This window comes from Danio rerio, chromosome 3 (genome assembly GCF_052040795.2).
Source record: "Danio rerio strain M-AB ecotype USA chromosome 3, GRCz13ab, whole genome shotgun sequence".
Taxonomy (NCBI): Eukaryota; Metazoa; Chordata; class Actinopteri; order Cypriniformes; family Danionidae; genus Danio; species Danio rerio.
Genome location: NC_141023.1, coordinates 13,513,753 through 13,529,331, shown reverse-complemented (window position 1 = coordinate 13,529,331; position 15,579 = coordinate 13,513,753). Strand labels below are relative to the sequence as shown.

Here is a 15,579-nt window from a genome sequence, read left to right as displayed (position 1 = left end):
TCCTTCGCAGGGAGTTGATGCTCCCGTAACAGGTTGCCATTAAGTCCAGCAATCGGACTGCAAAGAAAACCTGAGGTGGGCCGCTTGGAGAGGATGAGAACCGTTTTTTCCCCGGTGGAGGCTGGAGCTCCCCCCCAAATTTATGTAGCAATCCTTAAAGAGCGGCTTTTCCTCCCTCTGGGCGTGAAAGCTCAATTGCTGCCAGCATGAGATGCACTGCCTCCCAGCTCTCAGCTTTGGTGCATTTCGCCACAGGGCGCCAGGGGATGAGATCCTTTTTTCGCGCCTCCAACCACTCCACGGGATCCTGGGAGGAAGGTAAGAGTCAATCTCTTCATTTCACCTCTTCCTCAGGTCACTCTGCTTCCCGGGATGAGCACTCCCCATTCCGAAGCTGCCCCTCTGACTGGTACGTCAGCGATCAATCCGGTGATGCAGCTAATAGGACTCTGTCAGCCTGGTTAGCGCGGCTCGGCTTGATATAGTAGCTCACGTGGGCGGTCAGACTTCGCTTCAATTCGCTTTGGCCACCCGAGTTCACGGGTGTGTAGTTAAGCGACTATTCGATATGCCACCCCATCTCGAGTGAGAACATTGTTATCCTCCTGGCGAAGGATATAATCAAGCAAGCCCTCCAACCGAGATGAAGAGTGGGTTTACATCCCATTCATCGTATCCAGAGAGCGGCGGGTTATACCAATCCTATCTGCGCGTTTTGATCTGTCATCTGTTCAGGATGACGATCGAGACGCTCATGCAGAAATGCATCCCCCAGTGCGTCCGTCTGTGGGATTAGTTACAGCTATAGACCTGAAGGATGCTCACTCAATGTCTCGCTCTTTCCCTCCCTATACTGTGATTTTTCCAGAGTGCGACGGGGAGCCGAGCATGGTAGGAAAAGTCCTCCGATTTGGGCTCTCCCTGTTTCCATGCGTGGAGGATGCCCTGTGCTTCTTGGAGCATGCGCATCCGCGTTCTTGATTCTTCATTGACTGTTAATATTTTACGTCTCTGGACTAATCTATTATGCACAGGGACCTGGGGCTCCGGCACCTTGGCCTATGTGGGTTTTGCTTCACCGGGTGTACGTCATCACGCTGGGTCTCCGCACCTTCAGCCCCTGGATGGATCTTGCCTTCTACAGGCCTGAGTGCCCTTAGAACAAATGTCCAGTTATGCTGTCATGGCTGTCAGGGCTGACAGGCTATGTGTATCGAGCATGCAGCTGCAGGTTTGCAACTGGACCCCAGTTGCATTGGCATTTCAACTGCCTGGAGCTGTTGGCATTGTTTCTCGCTCTCCGCCAGTCCCTACCGAAGTGGGAGAGGGAAGCACATGTTGTTTAGGATGACCAGCACGGCTGCGATAGTGTACATCAGCTGTTTTGGCTGGTATGCGTTACTGCAACATCTCTCAGTTAGCTTGCCATCTGCTGCTCCAGAGTCTTCCGGCTAAAAAGCTGTGCGCTGTTCATATCCCGTACAAACTCTTCATGCCGGCTTACATGCTCTTTTAGGATTGTTATGTTTCCGGGAGAACGTAGACTCCACTCCGGTACGTTCCAGCTGTTATGGCATGCTTCAGAGAAGCCCAGTTCATCCTGCTGTTTCTCCCGAGCGGCCCTTCGCTGGCTGCTTTCTCTGCTCTGCACAAAACTGGCTCTCAGCTGGCCTCGGGTTACGCAGCATGTGTCTTTCCCCAGTGAGCCTGCTCACACAGACACTGTGCAAGATCGAGGAGAAGAAGAGAGGGTCTTGCTCGTTGCGCCTCTCTGGCCCAACCGGAACCGAGTTTCCAGACTCACACTACTCATGATGGCACTACCTGATAATTCCCCCGGAAAAAACACTTCCATTTTTCAGGGACGGGCACCCATCTGGCCCCGTGCAGGGCTCTGAAACCTCATTGGACGGTTTCTAGACAGAGGGCGGTGGACTTTGGTGACCTATCAGTGGTTAACACCGTCACTCAGAAATAGTGCTCCCTATTAGGCATGCATATGTTCTGCAGTGAAGTCTATTCATTGTGTGTTAATTCTCTCTGAGAAAACCCCCGGACATGCCAGATTAGTGTTGTGTTTTCTTTCTTCAGGCTAGCTGGAGCGCAGGCTGTCTCCCTCCACACTGAAGGTTTGGCGTGCGATCATCCCTATTCTCTCTGGGGATGGAAGCGTGCTGGGAAGGCATAACCTCATGAGCCGATTTCTCAAAGGCACGTGGCACGAGATGGCTAATTTTATTCCCGCCCCCTCTCTTGCCCTCTTGGGATCTCTAGCTCCAGCGGTTATAATTAGATCCATTGAGCCACTCAATCAGTATCTATAAGTTTCTGTCTTTAGGCAGTTCTGCTGATCATGCTGGTATCAGGAGGGTTAGGATTCCGGTGGCATTTTCCGTCAGCAAATTGTGCCAGTAATTCGGACCGACCTACTCTCACGTTTACCTGAGACCTCGATTCATCTTGCGCCAAGGCTCCTACCACCCCCCTCTTTTTTAATGTGAGGTGGTAACCCTGCAATCGCTGCCTGAGGAGGAGGCAGACCCAGCCTTTTTTATTGCTATGCTTAACCTGACACAAAGCATATGCAGCTTTTTTCTGTTATGATTAGAAGAAGGGAAGTATCAAAATAGAGGTTGGTTCATGTGTTAGGGTGAGCTGTGTCCCCGAAGGGAGAGCACACTTATAATTAATACTATGATATATAAGCAGTGCCTCCTTTTCGGCGCAAACCCTAGAGAATTCCTTTGAAGCCTCCAGCACCTGACTCAGCGGAGGAGTCGAGTGCATGGCTCAGTGTGTTGTCTGGTGTGCCCATCTAGTCTACCCACATACTGAGGTTTGGTGCCAGCTATGTGCATTCCCCTGTTCTTGGTGATGCCATTCTCAATATTTTTTCCACAGTGTGTTCCCCCTTATTAGACGGCCCCGTGTCTTCCCTAAACCGCTAACTAGCTTATCATATGTAGCTCTCCCTCTCATTAGGGCTAGTCCATAAGTCTCTCTTTACCATCAGGTCTCCCCTTCTGGGTAGCAGGTGGTCTCCGCTGCATCCTCTACCTTCGGGGACTGGCACGCTTTCTCAACATACTGTCGTATTTCCAAAAATCCCTTGTCTATATTGGATAGGTAAAAGCACACTTACGACCCCCAATAAAACATTAAACATTTTATTCCCATGTAATGGTAATATGTTGGGCCTAGAGGACGTTGGAAGGTTGCGCTCTTGGTGATGTCAGAGCGCTCACGATTTGGCTTGGCAAACTACACATCAGGTGTGTGACGGGCTTGGCTGCTGTCTCGCTTTCCATCAGGGTTGGGGGACTCGAGTCATATGACTTGACTTGTGTCAGACTTAAGTCACAAAATTAAGGACTTGAGACTTACTTGACAAACATCCAAAAAAGACTTGACTTGACTTGGCTGTCATGACTTGAGACTTCACTTGGACCTGAGTTAAATGACTCGGAAAAAAACTTGTTTTTGTTAAATGCACAACCGTTTGTTATAAATTATGCATTTGAAAACAAAACAAAACCAAAAGCTATAAGTCACGCATGCGCAGTATAAACTGGATCTGGACTGGATCATATGGTTCAGAGGAACTGTTTTAATGATTCATTAGATTCATTTAAACAATTCATCTGAATGATTCATTTGCTACTCGGCCATCAGATAATGCGGTGATAAAAAATGGAAGGCGCTCCATCAAAGATCATCTATTTTACGAGTTTAAAGATCACAAACAAGACGGCTAATCAGAGTTTAAACTATTTTGTCTGACTCAATGCTTGCCACACATACTATACTTAACTTGGCGGGCCGTCTAAGTATATTTAGTGACATGTTTTTTTTTTTACAGTGATTCTTCTACACTGATTTGTATCCGTCTAATTTAACCAAACATCCAAAGTTCACAGGGCTGTGTTCTCTGGACTCCTCATGTGGTGGACTTCTACATTTGATTGGTTGCCGCTGAACTGCGTCAAAGCTCATTACCATAAAGTTGACTTAATTTTAACTCTCTTCGACGCCCACACAGGGGAAGACAGCTTACATTGAAAATGAATGACTTCAGGCTACTTTGGCGCTCTTGTCGCTTTCGGTCTGAACGCACAGTTAGTGTAAGTTAACGCATTTTTGCAGTATTTGCACACAGTTTGTGTTGTCCAGCCCCACCTCTTGCTTAACACTGGTGTGCACGTAAAGCGAGTTTGCACCTGTAAATACAGTACCCCTATGTTCAAAACATGTATCATGATTCATTCAACATTTCTACCAATTTGAATAGCCATCTGTTTGAACAGATTGTCAACCGGTTCACTGTCAATTGTTACACATATCTGACCCCATTCCATGAATTCACAATGACAACACAAAAATTTATCAGGCTCTAGATGTAAATAAAATAATAATAAAAACAAACAACATTTAGAAAATAAATTTTTACACACAAATTGCCCCTCGGCTAACCTTAACCTTGATTTAAAAAAAATCAATCTTTTATTTACTACACTGAAGAAATGGGGGCAATATTGCAGCCTCAAATGCCTAACATTTTGTAAATTCATAACAATATCCACCAAAACATAAGTGTAAAACATTAATATGCCGTGAATATAAATGATTGGATCGCTGGGGGTTAAATGAACAAAGTAGCTGTAGATTGTCTTACCTGAGCTGTGAGATAAAGGGCAGACACTGGAGGAAACTTCTCAATTCACTCTCTTCATCTGAAAATTCTCTCAGCTCTACTGGTTTCTTCTCTGTTTGGAGTTTCAGTACTTCCAGGAGGACAGAGGTCTTTCTCTCTGAGAGATCTATGATCCAGACATCAGGAGACTGGAAAACTGACTGTAATGCTGGAAGGAAACTTCTGCCTGTTTTAGTCTTATAGTTCTTCACATGTGAGTAAAGATCCAGCAGGAAATCACTCTGTTTAATTCTGTCAGTCAATTGATAAGGAAAGGAGCTGTATGTGCAGACTGATGATAATTGTTTCAGCATCTGCTCTGTCTTAATCTCTGCTGCTTTCATGAAGAGTCTTAAAAGAAACTGCACTACATGACTACTACTCCAACAGTCAATCCTGTTATCAAATAATAAAACATCAGTATAAACAGACACATCACAGAACTCTTACTGTTTCTTACATCAGTATACATACAGTGAAGCAAGGTTATAATAGTTTTGGATTTTTCATTAGTTTTAGTTTCTATTTCGTTTTGACTTTTTGTTTTTAAATTCAGTTAGTTTTTATTAGTTTTAGTGGCAGATTTTCCTAATTTTTATTAGTTTCTTTCTTTTAAAATGTCTTAGTTTTAGTTTAGTTTTTATTAGTTTCAATATTAGTTTCAGTTTTTTTAAATGAGGATATTTGCTAGGTACAAGATTCAAAATCAACAGGATAAATATTGGATATTTAAAAACGCAGTCATACATTTTTTGAAACATGTATTCACAGAACACATGAACACTATCATCTACCACAACCATCTACCCATCCTCAAATTCAAATACAACAGCCCCCAAGATAGCAGCCCTAAGTACAATATCTGTTGCAACTACAGTTCAGTAATACAGCAGGTTGTACTGTTTGTGTTTGGTTCACTAAATCACGCATGCGCAGTATTATCGGTTCAACGCCTCTTAATGTAACGTTGCTGTTCTAATAACTGAATGAGAGCATATATTGGATTATTTACATATAATTTATACATACATTTATAACATACATTTATAAAGTAAGAAGTGAGTGGATAAGTGCTTACTGGAGACGTGAAGCGTTTCAAATGATTCAGTTCGATTTGGTGAACTTGTTCAACCGGTTCACTTAGAATATCCGGTTAAAAAGATTCGTTCGCGATCGTGTTACAGAAATAAAACCATTATTGGGCACAAATGTGTTAAAGTAATAGATTTAAGGCTATGTATTTAATGCTGTCACCATGCTGCTGTCATGTCTACACGTTGTTTTTGTCGCGGGAGCAACAGAGAGGATGACTAGAGAAGAACCGGTTCGATCCGGCCAATGGCAGCAGGAGACCCTGAGGTGCGAAAAGGTCAAACACAAACACCTGCAGCACGGATTATATTTACTTCTTAAAGGCTTACAGTAAGATTATGTATTAAATACATTTCCAAATATGAAAATGAAGGAGGTTTTTGCTATAATTCTAGTTAGTTTCAGTTAGTTTTGTATGTACACAATACAGTTTCAGTTAGTTCTAGTGTTTGAAAAAACTTGTTTTTATTTTTATTTCAGTTAACGACAATTATTTTACATTTTTGTTATCATTTTTTAATTCGTTTTCGTTAACTATAATTACCTTGCAGTGAAGTGATATTAAATGAGAAGTAGGCAATTAAAATGAATATCCAAAAGTTCAGTACCTGAGCTGTGAGATGAAGGGCAGACACTGGAGGAATCTCCTCACTTCACTCTCTTCCTCTGAGCATCCTCTCAGCTCTACTGGTTTCTTCTCTATTTGGAGTTTCAGCACTTCCAGAAGGATGGTGGTCTTTCTCTTTGAGAGATCTATGATCCAAACATCAGGAATCTGGAAAACTGACTGCAATGCTGGAAGGAATCTCCTGCATGTTTGAGTCTCAACGTCCTTCAAATGTACACAAAGATCCAGCAGGAAATTACTCTGAATAAGATCATTATTGCACTCTTCAAGAGGAAATCCTTTATAACTGCACACAGACGACAGCAGATTTAAGAAACTTGTTCCTTTGTCTGTGTCATTTTCTACTGCAGCAGGAATGAGATTCATCAGGAATCTTTTTCCTTTATCACCCATCTGCCAAAACCTGACCAAAAAATAAACCGCTCAATTGAGACAACATGCATATAATTGACATTTACACAAATTAAATAAATTATATTTAATTTTACCAAATTGAACTAAACAAAATTTTACAAAACAGATTATACTCTACAAATATAAATCAAAATCAGAAAAACTGCTTTTTGATGCAACCTTGAGAATTATTATACAGCAGACAATAAACACTACATATATTACATTAACTAATACTACCTACTACAAACAAATCATAGATGTAGATAAATGAATATACTGAAGTTCAGTACCTGAGCTGTGAGATGAAGGGCAGACACTGGAGGAAACTCCTCACTTCACTCTCTTCTTCTGAACATCCTCTCAGCTCTACTGGTTTCTTCTCTGTTTGGAGTTTCAGCACTTCCAGAAGGAGAGAGGTCTTTCTCTCTGAGAGATCTATGATCCAGACATCAGGAGTCTGGAAAACTAACTGTAATGCTGGTAGGAATCTCCTGCCTGTTTGAGTCTCGTAGTTCTTCACATGTGAGCAAAGATCCAGCAGTGCCTTGCATATGTCGCAGTTGTTTTCATTTCTCACACAAGAAAAAGTGCAACAGCACTGAGATGCTTTATGGAAGAATTCTAGTAGGATTGCGATTTGTTTTAGGGGCTCTTCATGAAGCTTTAACCTAAAAACATAAATAAAATATACTGAGAAGTAATAACTTTTGATTTTATTATTGACCTTATTCTCCACAGACGAGCGGGCGCTGCCATTTGAATCTTTTTGGCACGAGACTTCCGGTCTCATTCACTTCCATTCATTTTTAGACATTAAAAACTGCTCGTTTCGCTGTTTGATGTTGCAAACTGACATTTCCTTGTTATATTATTTTACTTGGTCTGTATAGTCATGCAAACATTAGTTTGTAGAGCAAGTAGTTTGACCGTTTTTTGCCATTTATTATTCCTTGTCATTTCTCCCATAGGCGACTGAAACGGAAGTTTTAAGACAATTTTCGTCTCCAATTTTGATCCCACTATTAAAATTAGCTGACAAAAGCTCTAAATTATCCAGATTTCTCCACAATTAAAGCTGAAAGGTGCTAACATTGTCTTAATTGATGCTCAACACACACAAATCTGTTAAAATCTCAAAAAAGTACTTCAAGGTGTCTTGAACCTTTAAAGGTGTAAACCTATTCAGTTAAAAATCGAGATGTATCATGATGCATTGACAATGCTGAAGATCCTGCTACAGAATGTTCACGTCACTAGTTCTCATGACCAGTTGCTGTTTAATTTATCAAGTACTGTTATCTGAAGGGACTATCTTGGCTAGAGCTCACAGTTTGGGATAACATTCCACTTTTTACTTTCATTACTATAGTGTGAACATGTCACTTCTGACACCTCTGTAAAAATCTCAATGAACCGCATATGAAATTTCTATAAAATACAATGTGACATTCCCTATGTCAGACTCGGACGACTGCAAGACAACCAGCAATTTCTCAATTTAGAATCCAGATGTGCAGATGTGAAGATGTGCTGTGGTCTCTCCCTTGACAAAGAAAAATTTCACTTTTGAACCACTAAAGGCATTTGGGGCCTAATGGTCAATTAGTTGGACTCATAAGTCAAAGGTTACAAAAACCAGGAATTGAAGGTGCAGGAAGTAATTAATTGCTTCCCTGGCGCTGAAAGCAATAGCTGCCCACAGCACCAGATGTATGCTCACTGTGTGTGGGTGTGTGTGTGTGCACTTGGATGTGTTAAAAACAGAGGACCATTATTAATTATGGATAAAACCATTATTGAAAAAGCTCACTTTTATATGGTCTATTTTGAAAACTTTATTTTAAGGGGAGTATTTTACAGGACTTTGTATGAGTCTGGAACTTTGCTTTAATGTAACTTGGAGGGTCAGAGAGGTCTCAGATCTGCTAATCTCTTGTACCTGATGTTTGGTGAGCAGCTGAGCATCATGTCCATTCCCGTGTCCATAATGTCACAGTTCTCAAGTTTCACATAAACCTCTTTATCTCTGGATTGAGCAATAATGTAAGCCAAAGCACAATGCTGATGAGGATCAAGATCCACTTCAGGCTCAATCTGATGGTTCATCTTCTCCAGGAACATTAAACAAGCTTTAGGAGACTGGAGCTCATATAAACACTGACACATATAGAGAAGATCAAACTGTTCACTGTGACTTTGAGACTCTGAGGCTCCGAAGAAACTGTTTAAAAACTTCTCAATGAACCAGTCATGTGTTTTCTTCATCTGATCCTCTGGAAAGAGACTCTTGAGTAGTTTGGTGTTGTGTTCGCTCAGAAGTCCACATAAGAAAGGGAGCACGTGTCTCATGTGTTTGTGCTCCTTCGTCTGACTGAGCTGTAGGACATTCTCAATATTTTCTGGGTTTTCAAGAAGCCACAAAGCTGAGAAGAACTCCTGCATTGTGTTGTGGAGAAATGCACAGTATGTTTTACCAGACGTAGCCGAGTCTCTTGTCGTGATAATTTTCAGAAAAGCATGACAAATGTCTGTCTCATCACAGTTTATTAAGTTTAGGTTTTTCTGCATAGTAGCATTGTATGCCTTTTCCATCAAGGGTTGAATCTGATCTTTGATCTCTCCAAGGTATTTATCTGTTTGGTAATACTTTCTCTTCCCATGTCTTTCCACAGCAAGACGGAAAATGTGAATGTACATATATGTGACCGTGTGTAGACTGTTTTTACCTTTGTTCTGTTTAAATGGAGTGATGGCAGCAGCTATAAATGCATACATTGGCACGTGGCTGAGACTGAGCAACTCTTGATTCTTCAAAATGATATTTAGAAGATCAGAATTAGAACCCAACATCTTCTGATAGTAAGCCTGAATAGACTTATCACTGAATCCTTGGACATACACTTTCTGAGTTGGCCAGTCTGAGAAAAGGGGATCATCTTCCACCTCTGATCTGCAAGTGATCACAATCTTAGCATCGGGCAGGAGCTCTTGGTGCATGATCTTCCATAAGATGGAATTTTCTTCCAAATCTGTCACACCATCGAATGCAATGACAACATTCTCAGAGTTTTCCTCAATATCTTTAAACACTTCCTTTCTATCTTTTTCCATGGGTTTCAAATACACATCAAATAAAACTGATTCCAAACTGCCAATGTTAGAACTGTGGCTCAAAGAACTTTCACTAAAGTAAAACATGTAGTCCAGACCTTTGCCACTCTTCTCTGCCCACAGACGCAACATTTCCTGGACAACTGTAGTCTTTCCTATCCCTGGTTTGCCTATGAGGAGGATCTTCTTGTCCTGACCTCTCAGAAGATCCAGAGGTGATAGTGAGTGTTCCTCTTTAGGAATGTAAGCTCTCAGCTTTTTGTTTCGCAGTTTTTTGCATTTTTGGATTTTTGATTGTATTTTTCTTTGGGGAGCTTTTTCCTCAGAGTCTGTTTCTAAAACAAGAGGTATAAATTGGAAGCTCACTTGTGCCTTTTCTAGATATTTACGACAACTTTGCCTTTGGTCCTTCAAAATACTTTTTGCTTTCTTCCTGAGCTGTGCTTGGTAGTTCTGACAGGGCTTTGTGTCTACTGTAAAATAAAAACATGTATTATTCAAAAGTTTTCATTTGTATTTTTACTCAAATTATTTCATTCATCTACTCACCAAATACATAGGTGGTGTCTACATCTTCCGATCTGACAGGAAAACAGGTGATCCAGGAGTGTAACTCAGGAGATAAGGTTCTCTTCTGAGTGGCATCTAGAATGCTGAGTAATTCATAACTTGCTTCTTCCCCTTTGTTAACAACCCAGTCCATTATACTTCTTGCTTTATCAAACTCTGTCCTCTCTGCTTTAAGAGCATCAACTTCATGTTCACTGAAAACCTTTCGCTGATAAAGATTCTCAACAATCAGAGGAAGGTTTCTCATTCCTATCACCAGTTTTCTTCTGGCACTTTTGAGGTACTGGATTGCAGACTGCTGAGCGCACGCCATACTGAAGGTATTTCAGTCCTGTACATCACATAAAAAAAGAAAAGTAATAAATAATCTATAAAATGGTTAAAACGTGAGAGAGAACAGATAACTAAGCATTACAGATGACTTATCCTCCTAATGCAGGTTGTTCCATAATCGTAGACCAGTAACTAATACGACAATAACCGGTTTTAAGGTTTATCGTGATTTGGAAAAGTCAAGGTTTAACAAAAAGCTAAGATTTTCTGTTATACCATTCCTGCGATATATGCAAGTTTATTATCATTTATTTTGTGTGTGGTTTTTGTGACATTTTATTTAGTTTTTTAGGGAAACAATATCTCCAGCAGCAAAAGAGCATTCACATTAATGCTACTGGTCACATCCACTTATCACATCAAGGCTACTGGTCAGTCTAATTTTCAGCAAACATTTGAAAAACAAATCAATTACATGCCAACATCCAGCATCCTATGACCTAAACCAAAGATGACTTTTCACTAATGAAGATAGCTCAAGTCAATGATTTATTTTTATTATTTGGCTTGATGTTTATTATTTACGGTTCCAAAATATTTGAAACATTTGTAAAAAAAAAATATAATGCTCTATTTTGACGATCTAGGCACAAAGTGCTAAGTCCAAAGTGAAGGGCGCAAAAGCATTAAGGGCGTGTCAAAATCCACTTTGCGCCACGGCGCATGGTCTAACAGGGTTGAACTTATTCTCTTGAGTTATAGGTGTGTTTTGAGAATAAACCAATCAGAGTCTCATCTCCCATTCCCTTTAAGAGTCAGTTGCGTCTTGCCATGGCTATTTACATGGCGGACTTTGTAAGTGGAAAAACTGGGCTCTTCACTAGCGAGAAAACAGTTAAACAGAGCATCTGCAGTGTGAGAATTAGCCTCCTAATTCATTACTTTCACTCTCTTTTGTGGATAAGGAAACGTTTTGCATGCACAGGCATCCATTAGCCTACATAATTAATTTTGTTTGTTAAGCTCAATGATTTGTCTTAAAACTATTTCTGAATTCAGTTCTAATTTCGTGCAAACGAATAAATGAACAATAATAACGAAGTGTGCTCAAAAAAAGAGTTATATCCAAATAAACATGCTGTGCTCCATATGGTCTAAAACCTGACATGTGGGCAAATCTAAGCTTTTGTTTTTAATAAAACAAATATAAATATGCATGTATTAAATAATACTACTACTAATAATAACATAATACAAAAGCAAATTGTCATGAATAAACTGAAAGAGCCCCCTGGGATGAAGAAGGCATGAAAGCAGTTTTTTTTATTTATTCATTCATTAATTTTCTTTTCGGCTTAGTCCCTTTATTAATCTGGGGTCCCACAGCGGAATGAACCGGCAACTTATCCATACACACTCTTTCACACCCATACACAACGAACAATTTAGCTTACCCAATTCACCTGATCACGCCACCCTTAACCCGAAAGTGAAAACGAAAGTGACCGGTTAGCAAAGTGAGGACCGGGGGGGATGAGGGTGTCATGGATGAAATTGAAGACCGGGGGTTGGGTTGTGGTCGCGCACGGCAACCTATCTATTCTTCCGCCAAGGCGCGGGTATAACTGCTGAGGACGCGGGTGGTGAGGGAGGTGTTGAGTATGCCATCCTCTTTATTCTGCCGCACTAGGGGGCCGCCTAGGTCGCCTCTATGGATGCGCCGGCCCTGTGTATGTGTGTGAATGAAAGACAGTGTGGTGCTTTGTGTCCATGTGTGTGTGTTTATACAAACAGCTTGTTATAATTAAGAATATAATCAGAATCTTATACCGACTCCCGCTTACCAGTCACAGTAAAAGTGTGGTTTTCCTTGCATTCATAAGCATTATTATTGAAAAATACTTTAACTGTTGGCAAGAATGTTCAAATTCTAATGTAGTAGCCAACCAATTAAAGTAGTGTGTGATTTCAATATCAGCAAGAATAATTCAGACATCTGGCTGAATCTAGTTTACAGCAGGCCATTTTTTATCTTCAAATTAAATCTGAAAAGTGATGATTTCTAGCAAATGGCAGCAATGTTGTATTAAACTCTTTTAAGGTTGTTTCCACTATTAAACTGAGGAAATGTACATTTAAATCTAATTTTAAAAGTTGCAATTTAATAATCACAATCAAATTCAAACATTAACAAATTACCTAATTAAAATGCCATGAATCACATATAGTTTAATTAAAAAGGGAGACATTTTTATAACTTCAAACTTTTATACTAGCCTTTGGTCTATTTTATGTGCTACTTCATCTCAGTTTAGCCTATATACTGTGTGATCATCATTCATTTGTTAGATAAAATTAATTTTGTCCCATTTACTTCTACTTTTTACAGAGCACCAGAGGGCTTCAGTCATTTTGACATGTTTGTAATTCATTATGGCTCCGTAATCACAATTATGTATGTGAATGTGGCTGTACGGCATATTATTGATGATGATTGTCAATGTTGAACATTATGAAGCTGCAGGCCCGGAGACCCAACTGCACACTCAGACATGCACTTCCGGAGCTACACAGTGCCACCTGCTGTTTGAAAGATCGCCTAACCTAAATTCAACTGCTTATAAATTGTAACTTACTCTATTTTTCTACTATTAAATATTACACTAAGATTGAATACATTATTATATAAAATATACTAGATTATGACTTAATGCATTAATTCTGTTGTATATTTATTAATGGTTATTTGTAAATATAGTTCAGTTACGTTTTTTAATGGTTAAGGATTTATCACATTGTTTAGTATTGAGTTGAGGGAATGAATATGATCTCTTTTTCACATATAATAAATGATAGTATTCTGAGTATTTTTCCCACAACAAACCTTATTTTTGAGCACTTTTTCATGAAGTCATCGAGCTGTAAGCAATGTAAGGAAAAATGTTGAAAAGTTTTAATTATTGGATGAATAATTATTTATTAGGTAGAAAATAACATCAAATAAAATAAATGCTTTGCATTCTTGTTAGGGAGATTTTTCATTTCTCGAGCAAAGAAATGGAAATATCTATGGCATTTAGTGCACTGTATTAGTGTTAGCAAAGACCGCCCTATTTGAATTGTAATATCTATCAGGGAAAAAAATGCACAAGTCACAAGCAAATTATTTTGGTTTAACCTAAGAGAGCTCATATTGTAAATTATATGCAGATTAACTGATATTTTTGATTTCATTCATTAATTTTGCCCTTCCAGCTGCAACCCATCACTGGGAAATGCTGATACATTCTCATACACTACGAACAATTTAGCCTACCCAATTCACCAATAGCGCATGTCTATAGACTTGTGGGGGAAACCGAAGCACCCAGAGGAAACCCACGCGAGCACGTGGAAAACATGCAAACTCTACACAGAAATGCCAACTGACCCAGCCAAGGCTGGAACCAGCGACCTTCTTGCTTTTGAGGCGACAGCACTGCCTACTGCAACACTGCGTCGCCTATTTTGATTTCAAAAGATCTTATTAGTAATCATTACAGAACTTAACAATTGTTAACAACTGTAATTGTGTTGCTGTTATTGTCTGTGCTAGCACTTTCAGATAGATAATAGAGTAACACAGTAGACCTACATAGCACTCAAATGTGCAAATAATAATTGCGTTTTATATTATACATTTTGTTTAAACATTTTTACTTTAAAGGTTTTTATTTTGCCTGAAAACTGCCTAAAAAATTCTCCTTGAAATGGTACAATAATACATGAAATAAGAACTAGCTGTAAATTAAAATAATGATTAAAATAATAATAATAATCTTTTGACAGTAACTGGTCAAATCAAACACTCGAATAATTGCTTGTTGTTGTAATAAGATGTCTTATTGATTTACGCCATAAAACTTGGTCATTTTCAGGAATCGCTTTAATAAAATCAATAACCTTATTCAATGTGTTCGATGTTGCTACATTCTAGAAAGTGCCGGTCTGAGCGTGCAGTTGGGTTTCCGGGCCTGCAGCTTCACCCCTTAATCAGGATGAGACAAAAATTGTCAGGGACAGTCGTTTTGTAATATTTTAAATTAATAGTGTTGAAGTGACCCCAGTAACAAAACAATTAGCAAACGACATTAATAATAACGATGATAAAATACCACTCTTTTTAGCGCTCCTACCTAGCATAATGTTAGTCCTATTCCGCCTCTGTGCTTTGTTTGTGCTGTCTGTCATTCAAAAAGTAGATCACATAACACGATAAGTAGATCCGATGCGATCGATCAGATTGTGCTGCAAAATAAAACTTAGACCAAACCACCTGAAACTAATTGGATTAGTTATTAGATTAAATTAGTATTGGTAGACTGACTTATATGCGTCTCTAAAAACGAAACCAAAACTACAGTATAAATGAAAACTTGCTGCAGTTACGGATAGCATGAAGTAAACGTTTATATACTTGAAAATTAACCTAATTTGACAAGTTTAGGGCTACTAGACAGTAGTGTACCTACCGGCCGCTCAGATTTCCCTGTTTTTAACCGTCAAACGATGATCTTTTTCATTAGATGCTTATGCCAGTTGGTACACCGCTGGGTGAGTTTTTCGCCACCTGCTGGGATGGAGTGAGGCCGGATAAGAGAATTGTTTATTGAAAAGAAAATTTAAAAAAAGAAAGAAACAAAATAGATTTTGTAATAAGTCTGTTATTTTCAGGAAATATTTAAGTGCTTTGTGTAATAAGCAGGGGCGGATTTATTGATTTGGGGGCCCTAAAGTCCTAAAATGCACCCTTTTCCACTTTGTAATTTATTTTGCTGAT

General features: G+C 39.5%; 1 protein-coding gene across 1 annotated transcript in view; it reads right to left on the bottom strand.

The window, feature by feature from the left end:
• The window catches only part of LOC101884073 (uncharacterized), a 98,391-nt gene that overhangs the window by 45,907 nt on the left and 36,905 nt on the right, over nt 1-15,579 (bottom strand). Inside the window, exons 12-16 of the mRNA XM_087245481.1 lie at nt 10,467-10,813; nt 8,746-10,390; nt 7,097-7,474; nt 6,391-6,813; nt 4,673-5,086 (exon numbers count right to left, since the gene is read on the bottom strand). Of these exons, the coding sequence (XP_087101607.1) occupies nt 4,673-5,086; nt 6,391-6,813; nt 7,097-7,474; nt 8,746-10,390; nt 10,467-10,813 (3,207 nt within the window). The remainder of the gene's footprint in view (nt 1-4,672; nt 5,087-6,390; nt 6,814-7,096; nt 7,475-8,745; nt 10,391-10,466; nt 10,814-15,579) is intronic.